This window comes from Pleuronectes platessa (genome assembly GCF_947347685.1).
Source record: "Pleuronectes platessa chromosome 2 unlocalized genomic scaffold, fPlePla1.1 SUPER_2_unloc_2, whole genome shotgun sequence".
NCBI classification, from domain to species: Eukaryota; Metazoa; Chordata; class Actinopteri; order Pleuronectiformes; family Pleuronectidae; genus Pleuronectes; species Pleuronectes platessa.
The window spans coordinates 22,501-35,842 of record NW_026518867.1 but is presented as its reverse complement, the minus strand read 5'-3'; the positions used below and the strand labels follow the sequence as shown (position 1 = coordinate 35,842).

Sequence of the window (13,342 nt, the reverse complement as noted above, 5' to 3'; positions counted from 1 at the left end):
GACTCATAACATGGAAGATAAATATGAAATCAGACATGTTGGACTAAAAACGAGTCCTGATTCAGTACAAATAGATTATTTGGACCCGGTCTCTGTCCTGCAGATCAGTTTAGGAAATCCAGAACTAAAGTCAGTGTTTTAACAAGTAGCTGAATATTTAAAATGTCACAGATTAATTAATGAATGGATTCAAGCTAAGTATGAAGAGGAATTATGTTAAATTATAATTAAATGATAAATTGTGTATAAATGCTGTATTATAGATATGAGATCTACAAAAGTCAGTCAGTGAACTGACCTCAGAGTCTCCAGTCGACAGGTTGGACTCTGTAGAAAACCACACAGCTCCTTCACTCCTGAGTCCTGCAGGTTGTTATTAACCAGATCCAGTTCTCTCAGATGAGAGGGGTTTGACCTCAGAGCTGAAGCCAGAGAAGAACAGCTGATCTCTGACAGACTGCAGCTCCTCAACCTGGATAAAGAAATATGAATATTAGAATGTGTCCTCCTGTTGTTGTGGATTTTCATCATGTCAACACAGACTCTCAACATGCTGCTGACCTCGGTCCAGTCTGTGACCTGAAGATAAATATCAGATCAGACATGTTGGACCATTGTTTCATTCATCAGCTTCTTCTCTGTGTGTTGGTCACTGAGCAGGTTTGTGTAATTAAACACTGTTTAAAGTAGGGATGGCTCCTGATGTCACTTCCTGTTTGTTTCTATACTTATCAACTGTCCAACGTGTTTCAATAAGAATGTGTCTTATTTTGAAAACCTGAGGAGGACGAGTGCTCGGCCTCAGTCCACATGTTATTTACTGACACTTTCTTAGTGATCAGGAGCAGGTGAGTGCAGGTGAATGGAGTTGATGAGGTGGACGTGACTGACAGGCTGGGTGAGTGACAGGTGACTGAGGGACAGTGAGCAGAGCAGAACTGAGACAATTTAAATAAATAATGACCCAATAAGAAAGAAAGTCTGAAAAGTGAAGAAGGATTTAAGGACCTCAGAGTCTCCAGTCGACAGTTTGGACTCTCCAGTCCAGAACACAGCAGCTTCACTCCTGAGTCCAGCAGCTTGTTTCCACTCAGATCCAGTTCTCTCAGATGTGAGGGGTCTGACTTCAGAGCTGAGGCCACGAATTCACAGTGAGTCTCTGAGAGTTCACAACCACGGAGTCTGTAATTAAAGAAAATATCTGTTAGAATAAAATCAGAAAACACAATATTCATACAAAACGTGATCATGTGACCCTCACCCTGGTAAATCCCCTCTTTGCCTCATTAACATGTTAAAAACTCCTCAAGAGAATCCTTTCAGATTTGGTTCAAGCGTTCATTCAGACTGACAGAGGAACTCATCAGATTCAGGTGGACAAAGGTCAAAGGTCAAGATCACACAACATGTTCATGGCCTCTTGAGGTCTCAAGTCTGTCTTTAGGGGATTTCTTCACATTCTGACCAGTTGGACTCAAAGATAAACTGATTAGATCTCGATCTCCATGTCTTATGGTTTGTGGAGGAAGCTGGAGAACCCAGATAAAACCCAGCAGACACCAGGAGAACCTCCTCCTCACAGAAAGGCTGCACTAACAGTGTTGACCACTGCAACACCATGCTGCCCAAAACAATGAGGATCATTTAACACTGAGTGTATTTGAAGAACGACTCATCTCCACTGATTGAACATGTTATTGATCATGTCTGGACTCACCGAGCCTTCCTGCAGTTCCTCACAGCTGGGATCAGTCTCCATCGACCCTGGTCTGATGTGTTGAACTTCTTCAGGTCCAACTCATCCAGAACCTCCTCTGACATCTGCAGCATGTAGGCCAGAGCTGAGCAGTGGATCTCAGAGAGTTTCTCCTCTGATCTGTTCTCTGACGTCAGGAACTGTTTCATCTGCTGATGAACTGAGTGGTCGTTCATCTCAGTCAGACAGTGGAAGATGTTGATGCTTCTGTCAGGAGAAATGTTACCACTCTTCATCGCCTTCAGGTTGTTGATGACTCTCTGGATGATCTCTGGATTGTTCCCTGTCCGACCCAGCAGGCCTCCTAAGACTCTCTGGTTGGACTCCAGACTGAGGCCGTGAAGGAAGCGAACAAACAGGTCCAGATGACCATTTGTACTGGTGAGGGATTTCTCCATGGTTCTCTTCAGGAGGTCATCCAGGTAGAAGGTTCTGTCTGTGTCCCCATATGTTCTCAAGAAGTTGTTGAGTTGTTCTGTGTGTGTGTAACAGTGGAACATGTAGACTGCAGCCAGAAACTCCTGAACGCTCAAATGAACAAAGCAGTAGACTGATTTCTGGAAGATCTCACACTCTCTTCTGAAGATCTCAGTACAAACTCCTGAGTACACCGAGGCCTCTGTGACATTAAGACCACACCGCTCCAGGTCTTCTTGGTAGAACATGATGTTTCCTTCCTCCAGATGTTTAAGTGCCAGCCTCCCCAGCTTCAGGAGAACGTCCCTGTCAGCCTCCGTCAGCTGCTGTGGACTCGTCTCATGTTCCTCACCGTACTTGTTGTTCTTCCTCTTTGTCTGAACCAGCAGGAAGTGTGAGTACAGGTCAGTCAGGGTCTTGGGCAGCTCTCCTCTCTGGTCTGTGGTCAACATGTGCTCCAGAACTGTAGCACTGATCCAGCAGAAGACTGGGATTTGACACATGATGTGGAGGCTCCTGGACGTCTTGATGTGTGAGATGATTCTGCTGCACAGCTCTTCATCACTGAACCTCCTCCTGAAGTACTCCTCCTTCTGGGCCTCAGTGAAGCCTCGTACTTCTGTGACCCTGTCAACACATGCAGGAGGGATCTGATTGGCCGCCGCAGGTCTGGAGGTTATCCAGACGAGAGCCGAGGGAAGCAGATTCCCCCGGATGAGGTTTGTCAGCAGCACGTTGACTGATGACCTCTGTGTGACCTCAGACACAAGCTCCCTGTGGTTGAAGTCCAGAGAAGGTCTGCTTTCATCCAGGCCGTCAAAGATGAACAAAGGTTTACAGACAGCGAGCGTCTCTGCAGTGAGCTTCTGTAACGCTGGATGGAAAACATGGAGCAGCGTGAGAAGACTGTGCTGCTGGTCCTTCACCAGGTTCAGCTCCCTGAACGAAAGCACAGCCAGCAGACCCACATCCTGGTTCTCTAAACCCTCTGCCCAGTCCAGAGTGAACTTCTGCACCGAGAAGGTTTTTCCAACTCCAGCGACTCCGTTGGTCAGGACGACTCTGATGCTGCTCTGCTGGTCAGTGGAGGCTTTAAAGATGTCGTGGACCTTGATGGGAGTGTCGTGGAGGATCTTCATCTTGGAAGCCGTCTCAAGCTGCCTCACCTCATGTTGAGTATTAACCTCTTCACTCTGTCCCTCTGTGATCTGGAGCTCAGTGTAGATCCTGTTGAGGAGGGTTCTACTTCCTGTTTCATCACTTCCTTCAGTCACATGTTCACATCTCCTCCTCACACTGAGCTTATGTTCATCTGAAACCTCCTGCAGACCACGATCTGCTGAAAGACAAGAAACAATGTGAGAGACAGAGAATCTGAGAATCTGCTGATTGTTTTCATCAGATACAGAAAAACTACAGAAAATAAAAGCTTTTTAACTTTGTGCTTTTCTAACGATGTTAAATGTTGATGCTGTTTGAAGGAACAAAATAAAACCACATGTGCTGTTGTCAGAAGTGAAGACATCAGCAGACACATGTACAGTGCTGCTCTGACCGGCTGTCTGACCTCCAGCTCCTGTTCTGGATCTTTGTCCACACTGGGGACACAAGGAGTCTCCAGAAGAACCAGACTGGTCCCAGTATGAGGTGATGCACTGTCTGCAGAACCAGTGTCCACAACTGGTGGAGACTAGATCCTTCAGGACGTCCTGACACGAAGCACAGCAGGACGACTGCTCCTCCTCAGAAACATGACTCCTCCTCCTCTCCCTGTGAAGACATGTCCTGATAACTCACATGTCACAGTCACAGGTTGTCATTTTGTCATGATTGATTGACAGCTTCAAGATGACTGCAGTGGGGCGCTAGTGTGCATGCAAAGGATGTAGACGTGTTTAGTTTGCGCTCCTCTCCGCGACTTACAAAATCATCTTTATACCGCGTCTTTTTTGCCCATAGACCACAAGTGTGTGTGTATATCTCCCTAAGAACTCTATCCAACTGAAAATCCAAAATGCTGAAGCCAAAGCCAAATCCACCTACAGTCAAGCTGCCGGAGCTGGAGCTTTGCTGGCGATTCTCCCGTGCCAGGTTCGGGGAGGCACAAGGCGGGGTGGGAGGGGAGGGATGTTACCGTTCTCTTTTTTTTGTCTTTTACTGTTTTTCATATGGTCAGTGCTTTACTTTACACTATTTGGTCGTGGGGGACACATTTGTCTTATGGAAGGGGCAATATCTCTGTAGAATCATTTGCTATTGATGAACAGGGTGGTGAAATTTGTGAGCTTCAATGTGAATGGGTTAAACGGACCTATTAAACGGAAGAGGGTACTAACACATTGAAAAAATTGAAAATAGACATTGCCTTTATACAGGAAACCCATCTGGTGCCCCTGGAGCATAGAAAATTGAAAAGGGATTGGATAGGGCATGTAATATCATCATCCTTTAACTCTAAAGCCAGGGGAGTGGCCATCTTGATAAATAAGAACACACCTGTAACAATAGGAGAAACCATTGTTGATATATTGGGGAGATATGTTTTAGTGAATTGTCAGATCTACTCAGAACCCTGGACCCTCTTAAATTTTTATGCACCCAATTATGACGATGAGTCATTTGTACAGGATATATTCCTGAAGGTGTCGGCAGGACGGCAAAACATTCTTATAGGGGGTGACTTTAATTTCTGCCTGGATGCTGTTCTAGATAAGTCAGCTCTATCGGTATCCAAATTTAAAGCAACCAAAATCACAGTAGAATTCATGAAGGAACTAAACTTAACTGATGTGTGGAGACAAATGGACCCTCAAACCCGAGATTATTCTTTTTACTCTGGTCGCCACAACTCTTTTACTCGGATTGATCTTTGCCTGTTGTCGACACAGCTGATCCACAGAGCAGTAGAATCTGAGTACTTGTCTAGAACATTATCAGATCACTCAACTCTGACCCTGTGAATTTATATGCCTGAGAAAACTACTAATATGTATAGGTGGCGTCTGAACCCTACTCTCCTTCAAAAGTCAGATTTCTGAAAATTTATAAGAGATCAGATTGGGCTATTCTGTGAGACAAATTGTGCTTCTTCTCCAAATAGTTTTATATTATGGGACACACTAAAAGCCTTTTTAAGGGGACAAATAATCTCTTACACCAAAGGTATCAAAAAGAAATACATGGCAGAAATAGAAGAATTGGAAGCAGACATTTTGAAACTGGAAAAGGAGTTTCAACAATCAAGATCTAAAGATGTACACCAGTCTTTGGTAAATAAAAAGATTAGATACAATACTTAGCATACTTACAAAATTGAAAAAAACATTCTAAGAAGCAAGCAGAGATACTATGAATTGGGAGAGAAGGCGCACAAAATTCTGTCTTGGCAACTGAGAAAAGAAGAAACCTCTAGGACGATTAATTCAATCCAAACTGAAACAGGTTCTGTATCACATAACCCAACAGAAATGAATGATCCATTCAAACAATTTTACACACATTTATACACATCAGAACCACCAGAGAATCTGAGTAACATTGATACATTTTTGTCCATGATTGAGCTGCCCAAACTTGGCCAAGAAGATCAAAATAGTCTTGATCTGCCCTTTACACAAAAAGAAATTGAAAAAGCTCTGGGCTCATTACAAGCAAACCAATCGCCAGGAGAAGATGGGTTCCCTCCAGAATTTTACAGGGAATTTAAGTTCTTACTCCTCCCACTTTTCATGGATGTCATCAACTTGGCCTCCAAGACTCGAACACTCCCTGAGTCAATCTCTACAGCCATAATTACTGTTATTCATAAAAAAATTTGAGATCCTTTGAAATGCTCTTCATATCGGCCGATTTCATTGTTAAATACAGATTATAAATTAATTTCCAAGGCCCTGGCTAACAGACTTGGCCAATACCTGCCACAACTAATAAATCCAGACCAGTGTGGCTTTATTTCAAAGTTTTCCTCAGCTAATAACCCGTGTAGGCTTTTTAATATTATTCATTTAACAAAATCTGAAAAGGAACCCACTATAGCTGTGGCTTTAGATGCTGAGAAGGCCTTTGATAAGCTAGAGTGGCCATACTTATTTAAAGTGTTGGCCAAGTTTGGGTTCGGTCAATTATTTATTAGCTGGGTTCAAACTCTATATCATAAACCCCAGGCAAAAATCAGCACCAATAGATAGATTTGATCTACATTCCCTTTAAGCAGATCAAGTCGACAAGGATGCCCTTTGTCTCCAGCACTTTTTGTCTTAGCAATTGAGCCTTTGGCTGAAGCAATAAGAGAAGATCCTGATTTAAAAGGCTTTCAGGGGCACTTTTTATATCAAAAACAAATGGGAGCTGGAGTTAAATACTATAATTGAGGACGGGGAGTGGGAAACAATGTGCATTGGATGTCATAAAGGTATTAATAGTAACATGTGGAAGGAGTTTGATTGGAAGATGAAGACTAGGTTCTTTAAGACGCCCTCCGTGGTCTCTAAATTTGCAGATAATCCAGCAGCAATATACTGCTGGAGACGATGTGGAATGGTTGGCGACCACTCACACATATTTTGGGATTGCCCAATGTTGCTTCCTTTTTGGAAGGGGATAAAGAGCGAGATAAATAAAGTTCTGGGAATTAATATACTATTCACCCCAAGTCGGTTTCTTTTCGATCTGGCTCCTGAAGGCATGTACACAACAGACCAAGAGCACTTGTTGCATATACTCTTGATGACTGCTAGGAAAATGGTGACAATAAAATGGTTGAATCCACAGCCACCTACAGTGGCACAGTGGAAACAGAAGCTGAGGGAGGTGTATGCAATGGAGGCTCTAACGGCTCAATTGCAATTAAAGTCTGATGTTTTTGTGAGGAGATGGCTACCTATTGCAGGATACCTCTCTAATTGAGGGGAATCCTGTGGTACGATGGAATGTCTTAACTGTCCTTTTATTTATTTATTATTTTTCACCAATCAGTCTGTCATGTATGATCTGTGATGTTGTCAAGGAATGTTTGTGTTTCTCTTCAATAAAAACAAAGTTTAAAAAAAAAAAAAAGGCTTTCAGGGGGGCAGGGGGCACTTTGTCCTTTGTTGTCCTTTGTTATGTCTCTATACTGTTGGTATACTGATATGTTTGTTTGTACACATTACATATGAAACTGAAAATAAAATATTAAAAAAAGATGACTGCAGTTAAGCATCTGAAGTCAGGCAGACCACAGAGTAACAAGTTTGCAAACTCATATTTTTATAAAGTACATTTAAACTGATTAATACGGTGGCCCTGAGAGCCCAACGAACAGCAACTTAAGAAAACACATGCAAGTTGACAAAACACAGGCAAAGTAAGAAAACATCTTCATCAATTTCACAACACAACACAACACATTACAGAAACGCACAGCAAATAGAGGAGAAACGACAACGGAAGTGTTTCCAGAGGACAGCTAAAACACTGAACTTAACGAATCAGTTTTCATATTATTAACGTGAACGTAATGATGAACGTGAGTGAAAGTCACGTTCATTTTATTTAAATCATCATCGTATCAGGCCATCATGAAATACCAGGAACGGGCGAGTGAGACGTTTTTGTGTCTCCTGTGGCAGCAGTGTCCATCACTTTTAGCTGTCCTCTGGAAACACTTCCGTTGTCGTTTCTCCTCTATTTGCTGTGCGTTTCTGTAATGTGTTGTGTTGTGTTGTTCAATTGATGAAGATGTTTTCTTACTTTGCTTGTGTTTTGTCAACTTGCATGTGTTTTCTTAAGTTGCCATTCGTTGAGCTCTCAGGGCCACCGTAGATTAATAATGGAGACATGAGAAGCACAAGACAAAAATGTTAAAACTAGAAATACTGCCAATTGTTTCCAGACTCATGAGGTCAGTGACCTTTGACCATTGAAATCTAAATAGTTCATCTTTAAGACCAAGTGACAAGTGGACAAAATGTGAAGGAACTTCCTCACGAAAGACTTGGGACATCCTGGTTCATGAATTGAATCTTGATGGTCACAACAATCGATGGAGCAGAGGATGAAAGAAGGTTCAGTCTCTCATTAAGGAAGTGAAACGTCTCAACACTGGACGATGAAGACCAACTTCCACCTCCAGGTGTTTTACAAACATGTCTGACTGTGTGGAACGCTGTGGTGACGTCCAGCAGAACTAAACCAGCACCAGACCAGAGGCCACAGAGAGAAGGATGATGTCATGAAGCTTCAACAGAGCAGATTCTAATGAGCTGAGCCACAAACACACTGGAGTCCGTTAAAGATCCTCAAAGAGAAACCTGGGAGAAGTTATTATGGTCACTGGGATTCACGTGGTTTCTTTAGATGAGTGGATGGTGCAACTTGCTTCTCTGTCAGACCTCGATGCAGAATGACTCCAGCTCATTTACATTGCTAACCTCCACAGAGTCAGATGAGTGTGACCCTGGTTTCTAATGAGAGAATCTTCTTCACCTGGTTTAAGAGCCCATCTCCTGTTACAAGCAGTGACCTCAACTAAATAAACAGAGAGCAGTTTGGAGGTTGAAGGTTTGTGGTCTGTTACTTTATGTGTGAGGTGGAAATATAGCAACATTAATGTGTTTAAAACTAAAACACAGTAATGTTGATGTTCCCTCAGACTCCTGAGATCTTCTATTCTTCCACCTGTGTCACTGAAGATCACCTGTTGGATCAGCTGGGGCCCTGCAGCTACTCCGTCCCCCTTTGTCCACAATTAATGTGGTTTCTTCTAAGATAATGTTACGAGAACAAAGTGACCTCAGTGGTCAGCATCAACACACCAACATGAAAAACATATTTAGAGCTACAAGCAGTGACCTCCACCAAATAAACACTGAGAGAAAGTGGACAGTTTGCAGGTTCACATGTTTGTAGCAGGTCTCTTACTTTGTGTGTGAGGGTCCAGGTTCTTTACTGAAGTTTAGAGGATGTCCCATGGACCAGTCACTCTTCAGAGAACAAAAGATGGACACTGGAGACTTTGCTCTGTCCTCGTCCGCCTCATAACCACTCATCTTCAGACTGAGAGGAGAAACACTGTGAGCTCAAAGGAATCAGGACAAACCAGTCTGTTCAAGAAACACACCCAGAATTACCAGGACACACACACACACACACACACCTCACACACACACTCAGGTGACTGCATCGTATGGTTGTGAAAACACGTTGTGTTATTAAACACTTGATGAACAGATGAAGATAAAAAGTGAAGCTGTGAGTTAACTCTGTTAATTAGTCCTTTGAAGGCTCTTTGATCCAGACCTGCTGTTCACATCTGTCTCTGGGATCCAGTGAAAAACACAGTGAGCTCAAACTCACACAATGAAGCCAGGTAGTAAACTCAGTGTTTCTTCAAATAGAACAAACGCTCCTACACTGTGTCCCTGTTGTCACGTAACCTGAGACGGTTGTAGGTTTAATGTGTTGGACTCAGCCAATCACAGCGTTGAGTCAAACTGTTGATTGACTGACAGAAGTTCATCCTGAATCTTCTTCTCTCTAAAGTCCACGAGTAGAAAACTGACCCAGAGTCTGTGACAGTAAAATAACATGAATGAATAATATAAATGTAGCTGAACACTCACCAGCTTCAGACTTCACGTCTCCTCCGTCTGCTCCTTGAAGTTAGAACCAGTCTGAACACTTTCACTTTCACTGGCTCCTCCCCCTCTCTGCAGGTACTGGAGATCGATCAACTCGATCAAAGTGTCCTAATAACTCTGTTATTGATAAAGTGTAAAGTGAGAACAGGTCAGAGGAGGAAACACACCGGACTTATCTCTCTCTCTGTCTGTCTCTCTCTTTCTCTCTCTCTCTGCTCTGTCCTCCTCTTCCTCCTCATAACCACTCATCTTCAGCCTGAGAGGAAACACTGAGGTCACAGGAATCAGGACAAACCAGTCTGTTCAAGAAACACACCCAAAGATACCAAGCAAGGACACACACACACACACACACACACACACACACACACACGCTCCTGGTATTTCATGATGGCCTGATACGATGATAATTTAAAAAATTTACGTGATGTTCACTCACGTTCATCGTTACGTTCACGTTAATAATATGAAAACTGATTTGTTAAGTTCAGCGTTCGCTAAACATATGCACAACATTGAACTGTACAGTCACTGCAGAGGGGCTGAAGAGCCGCGGGTGGCCGAACCCTGTGTGGAACCGAATTTCTATGGTGTATTGGACGTTTTTGTGGCAGCAGTGTGCATCACTTTTAGCTGTCCCCTGGAAACACTTCCGTTGTGTTGTGGCCTCTTCTTGCTGCGCGTTTATCTATTTGCAGCATATTTGTCTATTTGCTGCGCGTTTCTGTGTTGTGTTGTGTTGTGAAATTGATGAAGATGTTTTCTTACTTTGCTTGTGTTTTGTCAACTTGCATGTGTTTTCTTAGGTTGCTGTTCATTGAGCTCTCAGGGCCACCGTAATAATAACTCAGTGTATTGATAAAGTGTAAAGTGAGAACAGATCAGAGGAGGAAACACACTGGACTTATATCTCTCTCTCTCTCTCTGCTCTATCCTCCTCTTCCTCCTCATAACCACTCATCTTCAGACTGAGAGGAGAAACACTGTGAGCTCAAAGGAATCAGGACAAACCAGTCTGTTCAAGAAACACACCCAAAAATACCAAGCAAGGAAACACACACACACACACACCTCACACACACACTCAGGTGACTGCATCGTATGGTTGTGAAAACACGTTGTGTTATTAAACACTTGATGAACAGATGAAGATAAAAAGTGAAGCTGTGAGTTAACTCTGTTAATTTGTCCTTTGAAGGCTCTTTGATCCAGACCTGCTGTTCACATCTGTCTCTGGGATCCAGTGAAAAACACAGTGAGCTCAAACTCACACAATGAAGCCAGGTAGTAAACTCAGTGTTTCTTCAAATAGAACAAACGCTCCTACACTGTGTCCCTGTTGTCACGTAACCTGAGACAGTTGTAGGTTTAATGTGTTGGACTCAGCCAATCACAGCGTTGAGTCAAACTGTTGATTGACTGACAGAAGTTCATCCTGAATCTTCTTCTCTCTAAAGTCCACGAGTAGAAAACTGACCCAGAGTCTGTTACAGTAAAATAACATGAATGAATAATATAAATGTAGCTGAACACTCACCAGCCTCAGACTTCACGTCTCCTCCGTCTGCTCCTTGAAGTTAGAACCAGTCTGAACACTTTCACTTTCACTGGCTCCTCCCCCTCTCTGCAGGTACTGGAGATCGATCAACTCGATCAAAGTGTCCTAATAACTCTGTTATTGATAAAGTGTAAAGTGAGAACAGGTCAGAGGAGGAAACACACCGGACTTATCTCTCTCTCTGTCTGTCTCTCTCTCTCTCTCTCTCTGCTCTGTCCTCCTCTTCCTCCTCATAACCACTCATCTTCAGCCTGAGAGGAAACACTGAGGTCACAGGAATCAGGACAAACCAGTCTGTTCAAGAAACACACCCAAAGATACCAAGCAAGGACACACACACACACACACACACACACACACACACACGCTCCTGGTATTTCATGATGGCCTGATACGATGATAATTTAAAAAATGTACGTGATGTTCACTCATGTTCATCGTTACGTTCACGTTAATAATATGAAAACTGATTCGTTAAGTTCAGCGTTCGCTAAACATATGCACAACATTGAACTGTACAGTCACTGCAGAGGGGCTGAAGAGCCGCGGGTGGCCGAACCCTGTGTGGAACCGAATTTCTATGGTGTATTGGACGTTTTTGTGGCAGCAGTGTGCATCACTTTTAGCTGTCCCCTGGAAACACTTCCGTTGTGTTGTGGCCTCTTCTTGCAGGGCGTTTGTCTATTTGCTGCGCGTTTCTGTGTTGTGTTGTGAAATTGATGAAGATGTTTTCTTACTTTGCTTGTGTTTTGTCAACTTGCATGTGTTTTCTTAGGTTGCTGTTCATTGAGCTCTCAGGGCCACCGTAATAATAACTCAGTGTATTGATAAAGTGTAAAATGAGAACAGATCAGAGGAGGAAACACACTGGACTTATATCTCTCTCTCTCTCTCTGCTCTATCCTCCTCTTCCTCCTCATAACCACTCATCTTCAGACTGAGAGGAGAAACACTGTGAGCTCAAAGGAATCAGGACAATTCAGTCTGTTCAAGAAACACACCCAAAAATACCAAGCAACGACACACACACACACACACACCTCACACACACACTCAGGTGACTGCATCGTATGGTTGTGAAAACACGTTGTGTTATTAAACACTTGATGAACAGATGAAGATAAAAAGTGAAGCTGTGAGTTAACTCTGTTAATTTGTCCTTTGAAGGCTCTTTGATCCAGACCTGCTGTTCACATCTGTCTCTGGGATCCAGTGAAAAACACAGTGAACTCAAACTCACACAATGAAGCCAGGTAGTAAACTCAGTGTTTCTTCAAATAGAACAAACGCTCCTACACTGTGTCCCTGTTGTCACGTAACCTGAGACAGTTGTAGGTTTAATGTGTTGGACTCAGCCAATCACAGCGTTGAGTCAAACTGTTGATTGACTGACAGAAGTTCATCCTGAATCTTCTTCTCTCTAAAGTCCACGAGTAGAAAACTGACCCAGAGTCTGTGACAGTAAAATAACATGAATGAATAATATAAATGTAGCTGAACACTCACCAGCTTCAGACTTCACGTCTCCTCCGTCTGCTCCTTGAAGTTAGAACCAGTCTGAACACTTTCACTTTCACTGGCTCCTCCCCCTCTCTGCAGGTACTGGAGATCGATCAACTCGATCAAAGTGTCCTAATAACTCTGTTATTGATAAAGTGTAAAGTGAGAACAGGTCAGAGGAGGAAACACACCGGACTTATCTCTCTCTCTGTCTGTCTCTCTCTCTCTCTCTCTCTGCTCTGTCCTCCTCTTCCTCCTCATAACCACTCATCTTCAGCCTGAGAGGAAACACTGAGGTCACAGGAATCAGGACAAACCAGTCTGTTCAAGAAACACACCCAAAAATACCAAGCAAGGACACACACACACACACACACACACACACACACACGCTCCTGGTATTTCATGATGGCCTGATACGATGATAATTTAAAAAATGTACGTGATGTTCACTCACGTTCATCGTTACGTTCACGTTAATAATATGAAAAC

At 43.1% G+C, this 13,342-nt stretch overlaps 1 protein-coding gene across 9 annotated transcripts in view; it reads right to left on the bottom strand.

The window, feature by feature from the left end:
* Positions 1 to 13,342, bottom strand: part of LOC128436287 (NACHT, LRR and PYD domains-containing protein 12) — a 38,096-nt gene that overhangs the window by 22,099 nt on the left and 2,655 nt on the right. For 2 of the 9 annotated variants that reach the window (XM_053418053.1, XM_053418059.1), the window contains 8 exons: positions 12,857 to 13,171; positions 11,330 to 11,644; positions 9,775 to 9,909; positions 9,074 to 9,208; positions 3,729 to 3,943; positions 1,718 to 3,509; positions 1,009 to 1,182; positions 299 to 472 (listed from right to left, as the gene is read on the bottom strand). In XM_053418053.1, coding sequence (XP_053274028.1) covers positions 299 to 472; positions 1,009 to 1,182; positions 1,718 to 3,509; positions 3,729 to 3,943; positions 9,074 to 9,201 — 2,483 coding nt within the window. In that variant the 5' untranslated portion in view covers positions 9,202 to 9,208; positions 9,775 to 9,909; positions 11,330 to 11,644; positions 12,857 to 13,171. Of the gene's footprint in view, positions 1 to 298; positions 473 to 1,008; positions 1,183 to 1,717; positions 3,513 to 3,728; positions 3,944 to 9,073; positions 9,232 to 9,774; positions 9,910 to 11,329; positions 11,645 to 12,856; positions 13,172 to 13,342 lie in introns of those variants that run through there. The other 7 variants (XM_053418056.1, XM_053418057.1, XM_053418061.1 and 4 more) reach the window with 7 other exon arrangements.